Source organism: Botryllus schlosseri, chromosome 5, assembly GCF_051294905.1.
Source record: "Botryllus schlosseri isolate E-star chromosome 5, Bs_hap1, whole genome shotgun sequence".
NCBI classification, from domain to species: domain Eukaryota; kingdom Metazoa; phylum Chordata; class Ascidiacea; order Stolidobranchia; family Styelidae; genus Botryllus; species Botryllus schlosseri.
The window spans coordinates 23,335,134-23,355,936 of NC_137240.1; the positions used below are offsets into that span (position 1 = coordinate 23,335,134).

General features: G+C 39.2%; 1 protein-coding gene across 1 annotated transcript in view; it reads right to left on the reverse strand.

Annotated features, from left to right (window-relative positions):
• LOC145439424 (L-fucose kinase-like) overlaps positions 1–20,803 on the reverse strand; it is a 38,958-nt gene that overhangs the window by 12,173 nt on the left and 5,982 nt on the right. The window contains exons 3-20 of the mRNA XM_080316905.1: positions 18,764–18,915; positions 18,155–18,205; positions 17,581–17,706; positions 17,265–17,337; positions 17,103–17,209; positions 15,077–15,187; positions 11,851–11,940; positions 11,129–11,306; positions 9,153–9,289; positions 8,987–9,088; positions 7,558–7,657; positions 6,534–6,607; positions 6,354–6,475; positions 4,392–4,516; positions 4,043–4,152; positions 3,037–3,157; positions 2,078–2,251; positions 943–1,081 (exon numbers count right to left, since the gene is read on the reverse strand). Of these exons, the coding sequence (XP_080173031.1) occupies positions 943–1,081; positions 2,078–2,251; positions 3,037–3,157; positions 4,043–4,152; positions 4,392–4,516; positions 6,354–6,475; positions 6,534–6,607; positions 7,558–7,657; positions 8,987–9,088; positions 9,153–9,289; positions 11,129–11,306; positions 11,851–11,940; positions 15,077–15,187; positions 17,103–17,209; positions 17,265–17,337; positions 17,581–17,706; positions 18,155–18,205; positions 18,764–18,915 (2,092 nt within the window). The remainder of the gene's footprint in view (positions 1–942; positions 1,082–2,077; positions 2,252–3,036; positions 3,158–4,042; positions 4,153–4,391; positions 4,517–6,353; positions 6,476–6,533; positions 6,608–7,557; positions 7,658–8,986; positions 9,089–9,152; positions 9,290–11,128; positions 11,307–11,850; positions 11,941–15,076; positions 15,188–17,102; positions 17,210–17,264; positions 17,338–17,580; positions 17,707–18,154; positions 18,206–18,763; positions 18,916–20,803) is intronic.

Below are 20,803 nucleotides of genomic sequence, written 5' to 3' on the forward strand. Positions count from 1 at the left end.
CAAAATGGAGGATCACAATTTTGAGGTACGGTGTTTCACGTGTCGGAGCACTACTTCTCTTGTCGAATCCAAATTCTGTGGGCTACAATTTCTGCTATTTTCTTTACAATGCTCATTGCTACACCTAGCTGCTGTAAAAATTTTATTCCGATTGGGGTAGCCCTTCGCGAGATAGCGCTGCTGAGTTGCTAGTCTCCTTAAGGACGGAGATAATAAAGTTGGCTGATCCAGGACAATGCTAATCATGTGATTTAAAGCTGCTAATCGGGACGCATTTTAGGCGGAGATTATGAAGTTGGCTGATCCGGAAGAATGCTAATCGGGTGATTAAACACTGTTAATCGTGACGCATAAAGTTGGAAAAGGTTACGCTCGATGGTTAGTCGAGGTGTCCTGAGTTTCTAATCAAGTGGCGTTATCTGTTGCATCATAATGCAAAAACGCGTTATTGGCTGTCAGTTGTCAATTTGTTGAATGAAACAGCAGCCTGCTGATAACGATACTATCACTGTAAGGTAGAATTATCTTCATCGGGATATGAAAGTCGTGTTCAATTAGTACGATACAGCTAAGTATCGGATTATAGAATATTGATATCGCTCTGCAATGGTGGGTACATAATTCGTTAATTGCTCAGTGAAGCCATAACCTAGGAGACAATCGGCACTGTCATTATCAAAGATATTTGTGCGTAGGAATGGTACGCAGTGTTCCGGTTTGTTAAATCATGAGATTACCACTGACTTTATGCGCTGCGATCAACCGGTTTCCTTAATCCTGGCTTGATAAATCCTGACGAACGCGATAATCAACTTTTTCGCTAATCCAACTTTATTATCTCCGCCATAAAAAGCTCTCAAGTACCAGTAGTGGTATGTATGTATGCCATAGTTTGAGAACCACTATGTTCCAATAACAAAAGTGTACGGACAACGCACCAACCTGATATATGTAGAAACTGATGCGGAGGCAAATCGAATGAAAATTTGACTGGCTCTTTCATAGTGACGCGCAGAACGTATGAGGGAATCGGCGTTGGACATCCACTTCTGTCGCACTTTTGACAAAGCCACTACGCCGTCTTGAGAAAATACAAGGAAATGATGCTGTCTTCTATATGTTTGAATAAACATGTATAGAGCTAATAAAATCAGTATATTATGAATCCAAGGCCTTCGATATCACCCGAAAGTTTCACAGAAGTGAGTTGAATCACACTTTAACTCGATACTAAAACGTAAGCCCCATGACTTGGACTCGAGTCTTTTGATACTATGACTCGGACTTGACTAGTTGCTCGCTGACTTGGACTTAGTCAAAACTATAAAAGTCGGAACTGGATGACTCGGTCACAACCCTGGAAATGACCGAAAGGAGTTTGGTTATATTTCTAAAATCTTCTGAACCTTAATTCAGGAACATTGAATAATGCAAGCTACAAGACAAATCAAACAATATCTATTTTGGGAATGTCAAACTGAGTTTTGGTCTCAGGTCAGATGCAGACTTTACCGATCAAATGTAAGCCACAGCAGTGTTATCAGTGGTACCGGTATAATGATAACTCGAAACCTTGACTTGATGCTATAAGAGCATCAAGCCTACACTTGAAGTTTACATAATCTCATTGTGTACCACAATGGATTAATTCTATCAAAACATTCATTGATCAACACTGGAATCGATTGAAATAAAATGTTGATTGACATAAATTTTGATCAATTAAGTTGATCAATTGTTTCATATACTCAACAATGTGAAGGCCACATGCAACTGTTTGGCGGTCCGAATTCGGACCATGGGCAATATGTTTGGCATGGCTAATCTATTTGCACGTTATACAAACAACCACATCTTACGTGATTATTTGATTGACCTTCAAATTTGCCACAATATGCCCAATAAATCCGATGCTGGGCAAGTATGAAATAACTCCCGATTGGAAAATAGAGTGACGCCGCAATGATTTCGGTTTGCATGAAATTAGCAAAAGTAAGGGTAAGACACAGGAAGATTTGCATTAACATATTCTGGTTCAGAACAATCCCACATCTGACATCAGCACCGAAAACCTCACCTGAAAACCGTTGGTTGTTGAGTAACAAAAGCGAATCCTTCCATTCTCTATTAGCGGCAGGCCCGCTTCTCAGCCCGGCTTCGGAACCCGCCGTCATTGCCAGAACTTCTGCGATGCAGCTGAAGACTCTGGCACATAAATGTGGCTTGCCGTCGGAGATACACTGCAGGGCGGCTGAAATAATTTGAAGTGATTGAAGGAATTCACAATTTTGTCTCAAATACGAGCGATGAACATCATATGCTTGTGTATTTTCTGAAACACATGTGATTTCCTTGTATGAAGCCTGGTGGACATGTTGTGTACTCCAACTCTTGAACACAAAATACATTTTTGATGTGACCAAATTATATCGAGATATTAAGAGTCTTGAAATTTCAAGGCATTCGCCACAATCAAACCAATATTTAAATTTTTCAACTTTCTAGTTGTCTGTGTATAATAACTGCCGCAATTTTCAGTTCCAATTAATCCTGACTGCTTCTCCGTGTCAGTTCAAATTTTCTGATGCCAATTTATAGGCGCAGAAGTCTTGTCTAAAAGGATTACGTGGTAACGATTGAAACGCTTTTTCGCCAGTTCAATAAAAATGGTCAAGTTCAAACTCAGAGCCACAGTAAACACAATACAAATGAAGTCGCGTCTCGGCTACAACCAAACTAACGGAACCAACAACTGGTTGTTTGAGAAGGCCTAATTACAAATGATTGTTAAATTACAAAAGCAAATAAAGGTGAGAAATTAACATGCGCAATCGTCAACGACCCCCCAACCAGTCCAACTGCCCCCTTACATTGGTGCCCAGCCGGATGTTAAGTTGGTGTTCATCCAAATGATTTATTTCAGAAGTATCAATATGACTATAACACAGCGCTTCCGAACCTTTATAGCCTGCAGACCGATTTTTTATGAGCATTCATGGAAAGGAAGCAATAGCCTATTGAAACAATTAATCGCACCTTCATCCAACGCCGACAAAATCATATCATGTTTCTTTGACGCGACAGCAACAACGTATAGGGGTTTCAAATCAGCAACCCGATTGCTGGTGAGGAAACATTTCAGCTTCTCGCAGCACACCTGAAAAATAATGGAACGGTCAGTTCGAAAGCTCTCGGTGAATAAAATGTAATAATAACATTATTATTGTTTCATGTAGGCCCGACCTAATACTATAATGCTAGCGCCTTTAATAACCCGAGGAGTCCTTGCACTAATCGCCTTCGGGAAACCGTCAATTTTTGTTGGGTCACAATAACAAAAATCCAGCACATTACACATCTAATGCATCGCGATAGATTACTGATGCCCAAAATTAACTGAGCATCAACAACAGTGTCAAAAGGACAAAACCATTAAAATATCATTTTCATACGAAACTAAAACATTAAAATTATAAAAATAACGTTGGAAGTACAGAACTTCAATATTAATTTGAATACTATGTTAATATTAAATGAACCTATATATTTTTGACTGACACTCGTCAGGATTAATTGTCCGCAACTAGTAGAGAATTGGAAAGAACATCATATATAAACAATAGTAACACAAAATAAGACATCACCGACATGAAATTTCGAATTATTACGGCGAATTAAGAATATTTTCGGCTACATTTATAATGAATATGTATTGTAAACCAGTGTGACTTCTGCTATTGCCTTTCAGAGCCCAGTTAAAAATGTGAAATACGTTTGAAAGGCTTTGTCTTAGAACGTGCCTTTGTGCATGTCTTCACCTCCGGCACAACTCCTGATACAAGCCCAGGGACCCCTTTTTGGTCAAGGGAGGAGCCATATTGGAGAGAGCAATGGAGAGCAATGTACCATTGACCAGTAACATTTAATTGAAGATTAGTTACCATCAAATGAGCAGACATCCATTTCATAGGATTTTCAACACACTATGACAAAAAAATGAAATAAAATTCAAACGTTTTTTCAATTCAAGTGTTTACGTTACCATGATCGATAGATTACGCCGATACCGAAATTCTGATTCGTAATCCGTATTTTCAAGTATATCATGCAGCGACATTCTCCACGATTCCCGCCACTTCTGTAAATCTCCGTCTTGAAACAGAAAATTGCAAGTTATTATCAATAGCGTGTTAAAATTGAGATGGTGGAAATAATCTCAACGATTTGAAGAGATTCTTGGAGGTAAAGAACTTGAATATATACAATTGTATAATGAATTCCTTTTGAAATAAACTCGAATATGTCCAGGTGACACTAGTCTGGGGTTAATTGTCAGCAACTAATGATAGATGGACTACATTGATGTCGAAATAAAGATATCTAAATGCTACCTGAGATCTTTTCGTCTAGCAGTTGCAAACAATCGTTCAGACCGACAACGTGTCTCGCATGTAGTACTGGATACAGCTTCAACGTGATCATAGTTTTCGTATCTTTCAGTACAGTGTTCTGATAGCTAGAACAAAAATGTTTTGGCCAAGTCCATTTGACAATGCATGATACATCAACTATTGCAGTCTTGCATGTTCCCACTGCCTGTCGCTTTCAACTTCGACACTTTTTATACTGCATATCATACATTTCAACGAGCGTGCAGTGTAGGGTTACAAAATCGCAGCAAACCATATATTTGTATTGTATTACCAAATTTATTAACTCTAGAGCCAGGGATGTCATACTCTTGTCCAGCCAAAGGTGGCAAGACAGGTTATTTTATGTGGCCTACCGTTAATTAGGAGTCTGATAGTTTGAAGATGAGTGGATCAAAACGGTCTGTGGCCAAAAACTAGAATTTTTCTCTTATGCAAAGAAAAGAGTTTCTTGATATCGGAAATTTGGAACTTGAGCATACAAGCATAAGGCCACATCAATATGAAATAAAATTTGAAAACTAAACCGGTTTTGTATAGCATTGGGACCCCGGGGAATCCCGATCCCGGGATTTGAAGCAATCCCGACCCCGGGATTGGTCCCAATGAAATCCTGGGATTTGTGAACAGCATCTACCAAGGCTTATGTAGCGCCATATCTCTAATTTTGGTAATAAAGCAGTGTCACAAAGTCGACTGATTGTCCAGAACAGTGGTCTCAAACACGCAGCCTGCCAGAACTGTTTTTGCGGCCCACGTCGGTGTTTTGACTTTTCAAGCATTCGACAATAATAAACTCGAAAATTTCAGATTTCGGATTTGAGAACTTGAAATTTCATTTTGAAACCACTCCAAAAACCTGAATCGCTATCACACATCAAACGTCTACTAGCTGCTAAATTATAATGCGACAGCTTTTACGATGACACGATGCATTTGTCGTCTTGCATGGTTTCTAACTGTCTATACAACTCCCTATGTCGCCAAATTATGCCAAGCACAACAATATTTTTAAAAAAATATTGAAAAATATGACTTTTTCGTGGCAACCGTGAATATTACAATAGTGTATTATATTTTCACAATGTGTATGGAATGCCAATCTGCAAGGTTCGACAAAAAAGGCGTACTGGGAAATACATATTATCATCAAAGACTACGAAATTGGCCCGCGAGTAAATTGGAGTTTGGGACCCCTGATCTAAACGATGATACTCTTGATGCTCTTATGTTTTGCGTCAATTCAATATCACAAGGACTAAATGTTATTTGTGTAACTTGTATGTGTATTTTACTACTTTTCTAATCCCGGGATTGAGGAGCAGTAATCCCGGGATTGATGAGCGAAAATCCTGGGAAATCCCGATCCCGGGATTTCAAATTTGATCCCGAAGTCCCAACCCTACTTTTGTAGTCTTTTTCCCACTGAATGCATACTGTGATTCTGCAATACATTCTTTGTGACCGACTCCAGATTGTATTGCTGTCACAGGAATACCCGTGCACTTGCGTTATCGAACGTACCACCCGCCTCCCTGGTAGGCATGGCATAAATCCTGAGCACTCAGAACGGAGCTTGGATGCCTATGCCGCAGATTTCTGATGTGCCAAAATGACGCCAAGAGTCACATACTGGGTAGCGAAATGAAGCTACAAATAGTCTCAAGGTCAGTGTGAAATACTTTCCCTTTCCTTGCAGTTGCAGGCATATGTTAACGGGTAAATGTTGTCAAATACCTTACCTGGTATCCTACGTATTTTAATTGCAACATTTCATGGCAATTATATCCGGAATGCACACTACTAGCTTTAAATGAAAAATACGGCGATAGTTATTTGAATATGTTTTGTTGTATGATTTTTCATATACAAAACAAACTAATGATGACCACAGTAACAATCGATTATTAAGTCAATACATACCATCTGCTGAGAGCCAAATGCACATTTTGTGAAGCCAAGTGCAAAAGCTTCTTTCTACCAGTTGCTGACAGAATTTGTTGGTCTTTATCGTCACCAAGAATGCTACTGCTATTATCTGAGAACTGGATCAAAGCAAACTTACTATTCGTTCTCTGGCCATAAAAAATAGTGAAAACTTACACTTGTCTTGTCGACATTCCATAGTGTGCAAAACACTTTCTTTTTTCCAGCACCGGCAACAGTTATATTACAACCTGTTACATCAAATATCAAGATGAACCGATAAAAGATGCAGATAATTTCAAAACCATCCAACATTTGTGCCAGTTAAGAATTACTGCAGTATTTTCAAGAAGTTTTAGATATATTCACAACGTATGTTGCCGGGGAATAATGACTCAAAATGGGGAAAATGACTCGACTTGAGTCAATCTGTGTGACTCGACATGTTCTCAAGCCATTGAGCATGACTCGGAAGTCATATGACTCGAGACTTGGACGGCCAGGGCCGACATTTCATTGTAATTTCGAAGAATGGCCAAGTTACTAGACAATTAGTATTTCGTCTATTAGTACTGGCTCTTGAAAATGTGACTAGAAACTTCCAAAATTGAATAGCATATTCATATTGAAATGAACCCGAATATTTTCGGCTGACACTCGTCAGGGGTAATCGTCAGCAACTAGTTAAGAGAATGGAAAAGAACATAGTATATCAACAATCGTATCACAAAATACGACGTCACCAGCATGAAATTTCGAAAACGAGATTGTGTACTATTTTTAGAAGGTACACAATCTCTTTTTGTTGACACAGCCTTGACTGGTGCATTTTGATAAAAGTCGACTCCAAGGCACACAAATGAAAGTGAATAGTGACCACAATTACTTGGACTCAGACTCAAGTTACAACCACTATGACTCGGAATCGACCCTCTGCTCGCCGACTTGGACTTGAATCTGTGATGAATTGAAAATGACTGACTTTACTTAACTCGAGTCAAAACAATAAAAGAAAAATTGACTTGCGACTCGGAACCTTCTGACTTGGGAACAGCCCCGGTATGTTGTAATATAACCCAACTGCTTTGATTTGGAAAATTGTTGCTGTAAGAGCGTGAGAAATCGAAAGACAAAATAACTCGGCAGAGCAAATAAATTGCTAGATTACTAAAATGTCTGAAAGATATATTAAGCCACATACCTATGACGAAACTATTTTCTGGAATATTCCTTGAAATATCTCTGGTCGATGCTTTGTCAATGCCGATAATAACAGAGTTCCGTCCAACTACAAAACTCCCCTGGACATGATAGATATAATACAGAATTTCGGATTGTCAGAAAAATTTCACAATCAATGAAATACATAAATTTCAGAAACCCTATTAAAAACAGTTTATTTTTTCATTGTCCCAGATATGGGTTGTGTTTCATGTATTATAAGACAATGAAGTTGGCTACTAATAAATATGATATATGGCTTTGTGTTTCCAAGAACATGTGTGATCTCGCATGTCGCAGTGCTAAATGTTTCCCCCGGACCTATGAGTAGGGCTGGGCAAAATCGAGTACCTGGGTGATTCGATTCTGAATCACGTAAAATGCTTCGAGTCGAGTCGAGTATTCGAGCATCACTCATTATGACGTCACAACCAAGTGTACTATGTCAAAGTTCAAATATGTACCATTTATACCACCACGAAGAACATAATGCGCCTTATCCGTCACATTCAAGATACTTTGGTATTTTTTCGACCCTCCCGATTTCATTGCACTTCTTGACAATGTTGTGGGATGATCATGACTTCGGAAATGTGTTATTTCCAGTAACGTTCCTAGCTTTGTACTATGTCTCGTATGCTGTGATACGGCCAATCAAGATTTCAAGGCTTCCTCATTGGAAAATAGTATCAAAACTATAACTCTCGTTCGTAAATTAACTTTCAGCTGCGAGGATCGTATAATTTTAGTACTCGAAAAATTCGTCTTTTACTACTCGACTCGAATCATTAAAATTAATACTCGATTCAGATTCGAGTACTCGAATCATTGTGCCCAGCCCTACCTATGAGTAGCCCCTGGAATTTTGTATAGCCTAGCCAATCGCGATCCCAGATTGTTAAATGTGTGATTTTTTCATAGAGTCCCATGAGCTTTGTAAAACAAATGAATCTAACCTGCAAAAGCAGTAGAAAGAAATTCAGATATCATCAATCAACACTTGACATGAATCTATTCAACTACTGTTTTACTAAGCACCAAATGCACCATTCCCAAATTGGTGTGTAGAGCCCTGCCTACAACAAATGTGATCATGATATCTCCTTGACGTATCATAGTATTGTTGGAATGTGTTATTCTCCGCTTCACTAACAAGCACTGACAAGCTTTTAAAATATTGGTTCATCCCAGTACATTTTTCACTCTAAAGGTTTACGGTTTATGTGTACATAAGAGCTTATACTTATCATGGATTTGGATTCTTTATATTGTAAATCCCACACTACAATATATCAGACTCTCACTAAACAGGGAAGTCATTCTCACAAGTCAGGATATTAACTTAATTGTCTGCACAGGATAAAACTTTGAGGCCGGTAAACCAAAAATGTAATACAAAATAAGCAAACCTCAAGATGTGAATGCGCGATAAAAGTACCCTCTTCAACTTTGACATTCTCTCCGATGATTGAATTGATTATCAAGCACTTGTCAGATATGTTCGACTCGTTCTGAAAAGAGATTTTGACACAGCCGTGAGCATTCTTCCAAAACATCGGCGAAACAAACACAGACCTTCGATATTGAAAAGCAGCGGTTGGTTGAATAGTAACAAGGCTGGCAGGCAAGGGTTGGATCTCCCAAAAGATCAACATACGTCCTGGGCGTATCAGTGATGTCAAGATAGCGGTGTGCACCCGATGCTAAAACCACTAAATATATAAAGTACAAGTGAGTACAACTACAAAATGATGATGCAACACTAATTTCAAGGTAATACTATTTTGATGAGTTTTCCCCAGTCAAAACCATTCATTCATAACACTGATCTAATTCAGCGGTTCCCAGTCATTTTGGATGTCCGAACCGCATTTCAAACTTCAGAGTGCTTATGGAGCCGCATGAAAACACTAGAGTAGGCTACTTATAACGAAAATTCATAGGTAGCTACTAGCTAGCCTACCTCTGGATCTCACCATCCAGCTAATGCAAAAGCATGCACATTGAACATAGACTTCTATAAATTCTTTAATTCTATATCGGTTATTTTAGCACTGATAGACGCAGATTGGCGAGTGCCATCCATCAAAATAAACTGAAAATGCATATCATTACTACAACATACTGTAATTTCGTTATTGTGACAGCTGTTCATACGTATTCCATCACTTAATGCCCATGTTTGCGGGGGATTATACGCTGAGTAATAATGAACTTATTGCAATTCATACTCGACTATGAACTATCATTTTGATGTTAGTAAAATTGTGTCGCAATTTACTCTTCAAAGAGGCGATATATAACGGTCTACGACCAGCAGAACTCGAGATATATCCTTGTTTGATGGGGGTATTCATCCATGCGTTTGACGCTACTCTTTCCTGGTTTACAGAAGCGGTCTCGAATGGCTCTAGACACAACTAATATCCTTCATTTTAGCATTCATATACAGAAAATGACTATAACTATTCATGGAAACAAACAAGTGACGTCTGTTATATTTTTGTGGCATAATTCGAGGTCAACCACTCCAGACCCGTAAGAAGGCTGCCTTTGAACCGCGGCTCGTGGGTCGGGATGCACTTATCTAGTTTCTATCAGTTTAAATCGGAGGTCTCAAACTCAAATGTGCTCATTAGCACATTGATGCAGTAGCCTAATCACCCCCATGCCCGGCGATGTCGCGTGAAAGCTTGGCCGTTATTCGCAACAACGGATATATATAAAACACTAGAATTGTGGTCTCATTGATAGAACCTATACAATGACAATACCAACATAAGGAAGTAACACATCCTGTGGTTAAGCCATTTCATTGGAGAACTAGTAAATTACTTGCAACCAGATGAATCACAAGAATGGTATGCTTTCTACCTTATTGGTATCGGTTGTAATGGGCTGGAACTCTAATCAGACCACCAGGTCATGGTATATCTATCGTCAATGAACAGTGATACAGCTCATACAGCAATAGGCGATATCTCAGCTAAGGCAGGCCTATATATGCCGCAAGGTATGAATATGATATGCCCGGCAGGAGCAGACTAGTCAAATGCTGTACAATAAATAATAGTGAATGTCTGCATATGATCTCATAATAAAAGTAATCTATACAGAATAAATGCCAAAACCTGAACTTTCTCTTGTGGTACAATATAGTGGATGCATCACGATCAAGTTACATAAGATTTCATTAATATATATTCGGTTTGTATTGCAACAAACCGCCAAACTATACATTCATACTGTCGGAACTCTGAGGATATATATTCAACTCTACATACTAGATATCCTTGAAATGGAACACCTATAAATTTGCATACAAAATTTACGGCTAGTTCACCAGCACCAGCATGCAATGTCGAATTGTAACAAGCAATTAGAAACACCGTTTTTCTAAATCACCAGGTGGTGGTTCAACTCACTCAACTATCCCTTTAGCAATAGAGATCGCGAAATGGTAAGATTTTGTGCCTGAAGAGATTGATTTCACACAATACCCATGAAATAAAACCCTTTTAAAAGGTAGAAAATAGAGAATTAAAGCATACCTGCTTTGATGGGCGCGCCTCTCAGGCATTCCCATAGGATTTTGCGAACCATTTCCATATTGCCCTTTTTGTTGGCCGAACTGCCATGACCGAACGAATTACTCCGATTGCCATGTACGAAGTCCTCATAATCAATGTCGCTAGCCATGCAGAGAAGAATGTCGAAATATAGGGAGATCTATAAATAAGGTCACGATATATCTTGAATATGCGAGTATTCACGAACTGGTACACAAGAAAAACATGACTGCTTCTGGATATCACGGTAATTTGATGAAACATTTATTACCTAGCGCAGGGGTTCTCAGTCTGGCAGTATATGATCTACTTTCCCGAACCAACGATGCGATGCCGCAATTGTAATCACCCTGTGCTATAAACTTGGGCTGTAAAATTACGTGATCACTTTTTTCTTTGCCATGATTATGACTTAATCCAGCAGTTCTTACCACATTGATAACTATCCCCAAGAGGTAATTCGGAATTCGTTAAGATGGAAATTGAGCAAAATCGTTCCATGGCCTCAAAACATTTGAGGCCATTCATTTTGCATCATGTCGAACTCCAATTCCTGTTATGATTGATATTTGCTCAAAAGTGAACAGTAGGCTACTGGAAAATTCACGTCAACGTCAATATCCAATTCGAAATAGTTAAATCGTATATCCAAATCCGACCAAAACCTGGCCAAAATCTTGGATGTCCAATGTTAAATACAATACCTGGATTGGTTCTTGACCACTATCCAAACCCATGTACGTGCAAGCATCAACGGGTGACCAACTATGAAGTGATAGCATCTTCCCAGCCATCTGTGAATTATTACATATTTGTGTTAATAAGGGGATTTATATTACAACAGTAGAACAAAGACAAGTAACTAGAATGAATTAGGATGGTGTAGTTTAGTATTAGTAACATGACATACCGGTAGGCTACTTATTTCAAATTGAACGCAATATACTAGCGTGGTCCAAGACTATGACCAGGTAGTGCATATCATGGAATGGATCACAGGCCGTGACATTTATAGACACAGAACCTGGGTATGCCACGCTTTAATTATCGCGGGTTGCATGCGACAACCCACGATTTCGCTGAGCAGGTATCATCACAGCCCAGCTGTGCCATTTGAAAAAACGATACGTACCACTGCTTATTAGAGCAAATTAATGACACATGATATATTGGCATGTTCAACACTAACCATTAAATACAAGGCGAACTACCATCTCCAAATTGAATCGTAAACATCGCAAACCACATCATGGCGTTTACAGGAATTAAGAAGCTATCGTCTTCTTTTTAATCACAGCGAGAAATTGGACATTGGTGTGTTATTGTGTGTGCATGCGAATCGGAATTCATTCCCGTGCAATATTGTTGCTCAAACAATATGCTACTTTGCCAAATTAAAACTGGAAATACAGCAATGTAGTCCTAAACGCCGTTACAATTACGAAACCGTTGCGCGACGCAGTGTCAGACCTACTGTGACAGCGTATGAATCAGGATTGGAAACAAGTCACAAGGTTCCGAGTCACAAGTCAATCTCACTTTTATAGTTTTCCCTCGAGTCAAGTCGACTCATTTTCAATTCACCACCGAGTCAAGTCCGAGTCCAAGTCAGCTAGTAGAGGGTTGAGTCCAAGTCATAGCGTTCTTACTCGAGTAAGAGTCTAAGTCATTATGGTCACTGTTCAGTTCAATCCGGTTAAACCCACTATTTTTATCTCTGCTCAAGTGATACAGAATGAATCGCATTCATATTGCAGCAATTCTCCTCAGTCTAACAATTTCTGTATCAGGACTGATGAACGAAATACCAATAATGTGGCAACTTTACTACTCTCCAAAGTTACAATGAAATGTCGGTCTTGGCCGTCCTAGTCTCGAGTCATATGACTTGGTTCGAATCATGCACAATGACTAGAGTAGGCTACTAGTCCAGTCACCAATGACTCGAGTCGAGTCCGGACTACAGTCATTACAACCCTGGTATGAATTGCTGATTTGATGCGAGCTTTCTTGAAGGGTAGCACTTGTAATTATCTATACCGCATTGCATCTTGTCATCAAAACTATACAATGTTGAGTCTACATGCGAATTGAGCACCCCCGAAATGTCGCACTGTCAGCGTAACAAGGCATTGGATTACGTAAATGACTTAATATTTTGACAAATTATGCTGCGACACAAGTGAATTCATTCAATTCGTTTGAACGGGAAGCTTCCTCCTTCAAATAAGTTGATCGGTAACACAGAGAAAAATGGTAACGCAGCGTGCTAATATCGAATCGTTGTGTCTTTAGTAGAAATCGGATTTCTTATTGATAAGGTCGCGACAATGCACAGGCTGTCATACTGCTTTTATTACACGTGAACACTACTTCACGACTACATTCTACTGCATGGCTCGAGTGAGTGCAGCACGGGTAATAAAATATCATACCAGTGGTTTAACGCTACACCAGGGCTCTTTAACCGGGTGTATCGTACACTGCCGGGTGTGCCATAATTTTTGAAGGGTGTACCGCTCAGATGGGGTGCACCAGATCCGCGTTATAATGAACGATGATTAGCTATCACAATAAATACGCCAGTTTATGCTTCAGAACAGGTTGACCGGATGTGCAATATCGGACAATGTTCATAATCACGGTATGCAGCTTGTAAATTATATTCCATTTGTGATGTCCTAAGCAAATGTTTCTCCTTGTCATTCAACCTTTGGTAATGAACTTATTGGCTCGTTTTGGAAAAGAATAGGGTGGAGTTAGCACCTGTTCAATACATCCATATCCAGCCAAAGTGTATGGACTAGATGCAACAGTATGACTGCAGGGAGTGCTCTTGTGTAATCTTAAAGTTCACTCATGTGTGCCGATGTGAAAAGACAAACTTGGTGGCTTTCCGTAAAACAAACAATCAGTAACCCCTGAATCCAACCATGCTCATTCAACCAAGTCTTGTCGCTAGAAAATTGGAGTAACACTAAAATGAGTACAATGCCATTCAGATTCGCATATTACACATTTACAATCCGTTACTCTTCAATAAATGAGTACCGACAGGTCTGCTTTTTTAATCTCTTGATGAAGTAGTCATGTCACAATCGCGCTGTTGATCGCCGTTTCATAGAAATAACACTGAATACTTTAATATTTACCAGTGTTGGGATAAAGTAAGTATCTTTGAAACTTGAGGCAAACCAATTCATTAAATGTTGACGAACAAAGTTCAAAATTTTGTATTTTTTGATTTTAATGTGTCGATGCATAGGTGGCGCTATGCCATTTCTAAACTACTGCAACGATTCAGTCATAACGGTTATTCAAGTAAATTAATGATAATTCTCTATTTAATATAGTATGGGGGTGGACTATAATTCAACATAACATTTACAGACTGAGATGCTGTACGGCCGTTATAAGTGCCCTTATAACAGGGGTCACCATCACGCAGCCCTCATGCGGCCCGCGACTTGATTTCAGATTTCGAAAGAACGCTAAGCAAAGCATTCTGAAATGCTAAAATTTATTTCAGTTTCCAAATATTGCTGTTGCTGTTCAAAATAAGCAATTCCCTTGTGCCTCACATCATTATTCCTCACTAGCTAATACGGCGTCAGCTATTGTAATAGCACTCCATGGAGGAAGAATTAGCTGATATGTATTGCCTTGACGTGTAATCGCCCAGACAGAATCGCGCGATATGTGCACAAAACTAATTATCATAAGCTTTGGCAGTTTAATTCACTGCTCGTTAATTGGCTGATAGGCCTATTAAGCTTCACAATGGTCATACCGGATGAAATTTCATGTTAAATTGATTGATTCACTCTTAGCTTTTCAAGTGCTTTGATGTCAACAGAATGGAGATAGGCGTGTTCTTAACTCAATTTCTAGTCCGTTCTATGTAATTCTTCTCACCAAAATCAGCCATACCTCACTAGAAAAGTATACAATTCCCGAAACGAGCGACACCTGACTTTCGTCAATCAGGCATGATCTTATTTCATCCTCGCTGCCTTGGTAGATGATGTCACAGACGGTATTCTGAAAATGCGAGGCATAGAAGTAAAAAGCAGTAGTTCCGTATTGGTCAATACTACCACAAATTACGTCTGAACCTTCAGGTGCATGCAAACTATTCTCATCACGAGAAAAATCTAAATGTTTCAAAGTCTGATGTGTTGATATTAAACCTCAGATTTCTCAGATTTCACTGGCTACTTGATAAAATTGTTGGGTTGCCTAAGAAAACGCTGCACACTACTTTTAGCTCAATTCCAACCCGTAAAAACAGATTATTGAAGTTCAAAATTTAGGATTTCAAATCATAGTATTTAAAGTGGTTAGGTCTATAATAAATAATTAAAGAATTTGCCATTGCGAACACTATTTCTTTCAATTCCCAAATTTTGTCCTCCAATAACTTCGCTTCCACGGATTGGAATTGAGCAAAATTTGTTGTGCATCGTTTTTTTCAGACAACCTAACAATTTCATGGGGTAACCAGTAACCAGTAAATGGGGTAACCGGTAAATTTTATATATTTATTTTGATTAAATAAATCAAAACTTTTCCACAGCTAGCAAAGCTGGTTGGAATTGAGGCAAAATTTGTGTGCAGCATTTTTTTTAGGTAACCTGGAAATTTTATCAAGTACGGTACCCAGTAAAATTTGAAAAAATAATATTTTTGTACAGCCCGAATGTCTATAGCCCATTTCCACCCGACCAGTCCATCCATAGGCGCCGAACCTGGGCATGCAAGGCATGCCAGGCATGCCTAGACATTTTTTTAGGCATGCGGCATGCCTAGAATTCGGTTTGGCATGAATCGGCATAAACCCCGAGAGTGTTATTTAGAACGAATCGTAATGTATTTCCGTTTACGACATTACCTGCTACCGCTTATGTGAGTGAGGTAACCCGTTGCGCGCGGCCAATTAGCTACAAGCACGTTGCCAATTAACGAGATTTGTCTGTGCACAATGTAACGCGACGCGATCTCCCGCTGAGATGATCGCGAAATTGTGTCATTGATTGCCGTGCGCTCGGCAATCATCGTTTGGGACGCTTGCCTGCTTTATCGTGTCTCCGACAAGCCTAGTTTCACTTGCTTGAGCATGAAATCACATCAGCAGTAGGCCCGGTGCCATCGCTGCCTGCACTATCGCATCTGCATTGGCGCGCACGATATTATCGCTTGCCTACACAATCGCATCTGCAACAGGCCTGGTACGAAAGATATCATCGCTGGTCAACTATCACGTCTAGAGCCGAGCATGCGTTGGCTCCCATCTCTCGAGCCTACCATGCGTTAGTTCCAATCTCTCGATGGCTTGGTGACAATGCCGTTAGGTGTTTGTTGGTTAGCGATTGTAATTAAAGAGCGACATCGCTGACCTGAATAACATCGAATGTCCGCAGACAGGTGCGATTGTGAGTGCGCCGTGCATGCGTAAGTGAATTCCGCTAATACCTAAACATAACCATCAGAAGATGTGTGTCAACTGTCAAGGCTTGAGTTGTAAAAGACGAGAAAGGTTTGAACAACCTGAAGTCCGTGCCATTATAGAACTGATTCCATAACAACTCTGACATTTTGCCTTGCGCAAATCGTCGCCGAGGTTACGTAATACGCGTTGATAAGCGGTGTATTTAATTGTTCCGCTAGCGATCAGGAACTCGCTAATTGACAGCACTTCCGGACTCGTTGACAAGCTTATCATACGCGCAAGTTTGTTAACACGAAGATATTGCATAATCGGCATTTATGCAGGCACTCAACTCTCATGAATTGATGCTATATTATCCCTAATTATCAATTCCGTCGGATCATGACGTCATTCCTTTGTGACGTCATCGAACTCGCATGCCTAAGGAAAATTAGCGTTCGGCGCCTATGAGTCCATCTTAAAGTTCAGCAAATCTGCATACTTGGAATTAATCCAAAGCAAGTTTACCATTTCATCGATCCGATACACGCCATGTTTGCGAGCATAATCAATGTCAGCAGGAAAGGATATACAGCAAACTCCTTCCCATATGTTCGGGCAATCAAAATCAAGTTCTAAAAATGATTCCAGTTAGGACACAAATCAAGAAATGACGCATTTAAAACAAACCTGCTTCCAGTGGCATTTGATATATCATATCGCTGCTGCAAATCCATACTCCAGGTGGGGACTTGGCATTGAACTGGAAAACAACAAAAAGACATGAAATAAAACAAGTAATATTTGAAATGCATCAGTAACTCCTAATTAACAGTATGTTAAAGATTACACAATAGTTACATGTTGGCCTACAGTACACTGTGTAAAGGTCTACCTAATTTAAACTTACTAAACAACAATTTATTTCAAACCCAGTTATGTCAGTTCATGGCATATATACTGTAATTCAAATACATGGTGGTGTGATAGATTTAACACTACTCACTTGATTAGTAATAAGATTGTAAATTGCATCAAAATTTGTTATGACATGAGTCATCTCTTCTTGCTTGCTGACTACAGGTAGCGCCACGAACGCCCTTCCACATGGATCATGAGAGTATAGCCTACCCTGGAAGAGCAACGTATTAAAGCTTCAAGCGGGAACATATCTGGATTGGATGAATGTATATAAAGATATAATATTCGGTAATATGTTAATTTGATAAATATATATATTTGGATGAAGACCCGAGTCAAAACCAGTTAAATTCAACACATCACCGAAATCAGAATTATCATGACATTTTTGCTCTTTACGTGTACTGTACAGTGTACAAGTACATGCTTGACATTGATGTATTGCTAACCCTATCCAACAAATTTAGCAAGTAAAACAGTAAGTAGAGCACTCTGAAAGATTACTCCATGAGAAGTCAAGAAAATTTCAAGAATTAATACTCTGGTGCGTCTGTGAAAATACATTGGCAAATATAGCATCCTACTGATACCTATTGACCGAACTATGGAGATGTGTCAGGTAACGAAACGAAGCATAGGTAAAAAAGATAGTCACCGACCAGATGAATGATGAGAATCCGAGAATCTTTGAGAATATCAGCCGAGATAATCTTAAATAGAAAATACTCCGATCAGACAACCTGACAATAATTCAAGATTACAGGTCTCGCAACATTCGAGGTTACAGAAAATTGCAGCATTAGGTCACTGAATACTGTAACCTTTAATTTCACAAACTTCGTAACATTCTAGATTTTGAATGGTAGACTATTTGATACAATTATTTACCGTTACCATTACAAGAATTTGAAAATAATTAGAAAGATATCTTAAATGGATTATGATCGCTGAAATTAGAAAATTATCGCTTCGTGGTTTAACAAGTTTGAAGACTCATAAATCTGAATGCTACTAATAGCAAATAGCCTACTGTGTGATAAATAGGCTGCTCTACCGAGTTGCCCCAGTATGATATCGAAAATTGAAACTGCCATTCATTCATGAAGGAAAGCTCTTGAGAAGTAGGAAGTATGCCTAGTCAACTTGAATTGCAACCAAACACAAACAGTTCCTGTGAATACGATGTTCCGTTATCAACTTAGTATGGCCTAACGTCTAACACGCAATAGGCTATAGGACAAATGTCAACAAGTACAAGCGACACATACCGACAACTTGTTTCTTGCAGACAAAAGCTCAGTTATGACCAGCAAGGCGTTTAGAGATGCCCCACCACTGCCCAGGCCTTCTTGCGGATCCTCGACACAAAGCAAGATCACATCATTTGGAAAGAAGCCAATTTTTTGACGTAGTTGTAACTCTGGTAAGCAATGATAACATATATATTAGTATAGTGCAGTGGCTCCCAACCTGGGGGGGGCGTGAAAGCATCTGAGGGGGGTGCAAAGAAGCGATCAACTGAAAAATGTTTTCGCGTCCTGCGCGATTTACCTCTAATTCACGCGTGTTTCTCTATATATAGACCGAATTTCATATTTTTCAATTCTCTCGTCAACAGGCATAACCTTCCATGCCATCAAACTATCTGTTGAGGTTGCTGGCATCCCGGTTGGATTTTGCGATATAACGATAAGGGGGACGTGAAGTTTTTCGCTAGAGGTTGGGAACCACTAGTATAGTGTGAGCCCATTTGTAAATAGCTTGCTGTGAAGACAAACCTGTTACTGTTATTGCACATTGCTAATTTCAAGAATTCATCTAGGTCTTCGAAAGCAAGATAAAATAGGCTATATGCAATACTTGTGGACATAATAGCATTCTATTACACAATAATATGTCACTCACAATGTCTCAATCAAGGCATACATTTGACTTATACTATATTGAACGAAAACAGGGAAAACAAACGGCAGTTCATATTTTATTATTACTATTATGCCAAGTCTTTTCATTAATTTCAGTCATATACAGTGGTCTAATAGGCTACAGAAAACATGAGAATCAAGTATCAAGGCGAAATTATACCTAATAGCCGATACCAATCAACAAGAATAGATATCGTATCACGAATATTGATGGGGTGAAGGATATTTTGCCTTGATGAAGATTGTGTGCGGGTGATAGGCCTGCATGAAGAATTGATCCGAAGCCCTTTGCACAAGGCTTCTGAATATTTCTTGTAGTTTGGATGGTTGAAAATGGCCATATTTTGGAAGTGGGGCACGGGAGCTCGATATAGCATTACATACATCAAATTTGAAAGTAATTATCTTTGAATCAGCTAGAAAGCATGGGTCCTATCATTGCTACAGTACCAAAACTTTGGATAGGTACTGACACTATTGCTACTAATTGAAATTTAATACCGGCTACAGGAAGTCGCAGTCGCAGCACAGGCGTGAAAGAGTCGGACCAAGCATAATATGGAGATGAGGGGAGTCATTTTATTATTCACTGATATGGAATGGTGAGACATTTCAAGGAAGATTCTGAAAAATGAGTGGAATTTTACACTACGCCTGGTTCCTCCAAGTCCTGTGTTAAATGACCTTTCTTGCTTCCACCGTGATGAAGATATTGATAGATTTTGATCAATGATGCTGAGAATACTGTGAAGTCCCAACCAGAAAAGACCGACCGGACTTCAACGTTATACACATTGTTTTTCTACAGTTGTTCAAATATGGGAATGGCGCTGGAGGAGAAGAGGTTAAGAACCACCGATATCAAAGATTGCACAATGCCTTACATCAGACATAACCAAAAACAATTGTAAACAGTAGATTGGACATAGCACTTGACCACCTGTCAATTAGCTGCGACAGATGACCAGTCAAAGATTTAATAAAGGGTAATTCCAGCCCAAATCAACTGATGCAGATAACCACTTGTTTCAAAATAAACATCAAATGCAATTCCCCAGCAACGTAGACATATTTCAAACTGAACAAAAGTTATTTTGCGAAAATCCATTCAGCGGTTTAGAATTTATGGGGATTTGAAAAAGAGCACTTTTTGTGCTCAGTCAACCGTGAAAAGGTATGATTTTTGGAACATGAACTTTAGAATTTTAATGTAAATTAGTCTTTTTCTATGGCTTTGAATGGAGTACATTTTCAGAAAGTACATAGCCTAACACTCATTTTGAATATTTTTATTATGATAATAACCTATCCGCTTGGGGTTAAAAGGGGGGCTAAAGGTGAGGCAGAAGTAAAATCAGTCATGCGTGATGAATTTTTCCAGGC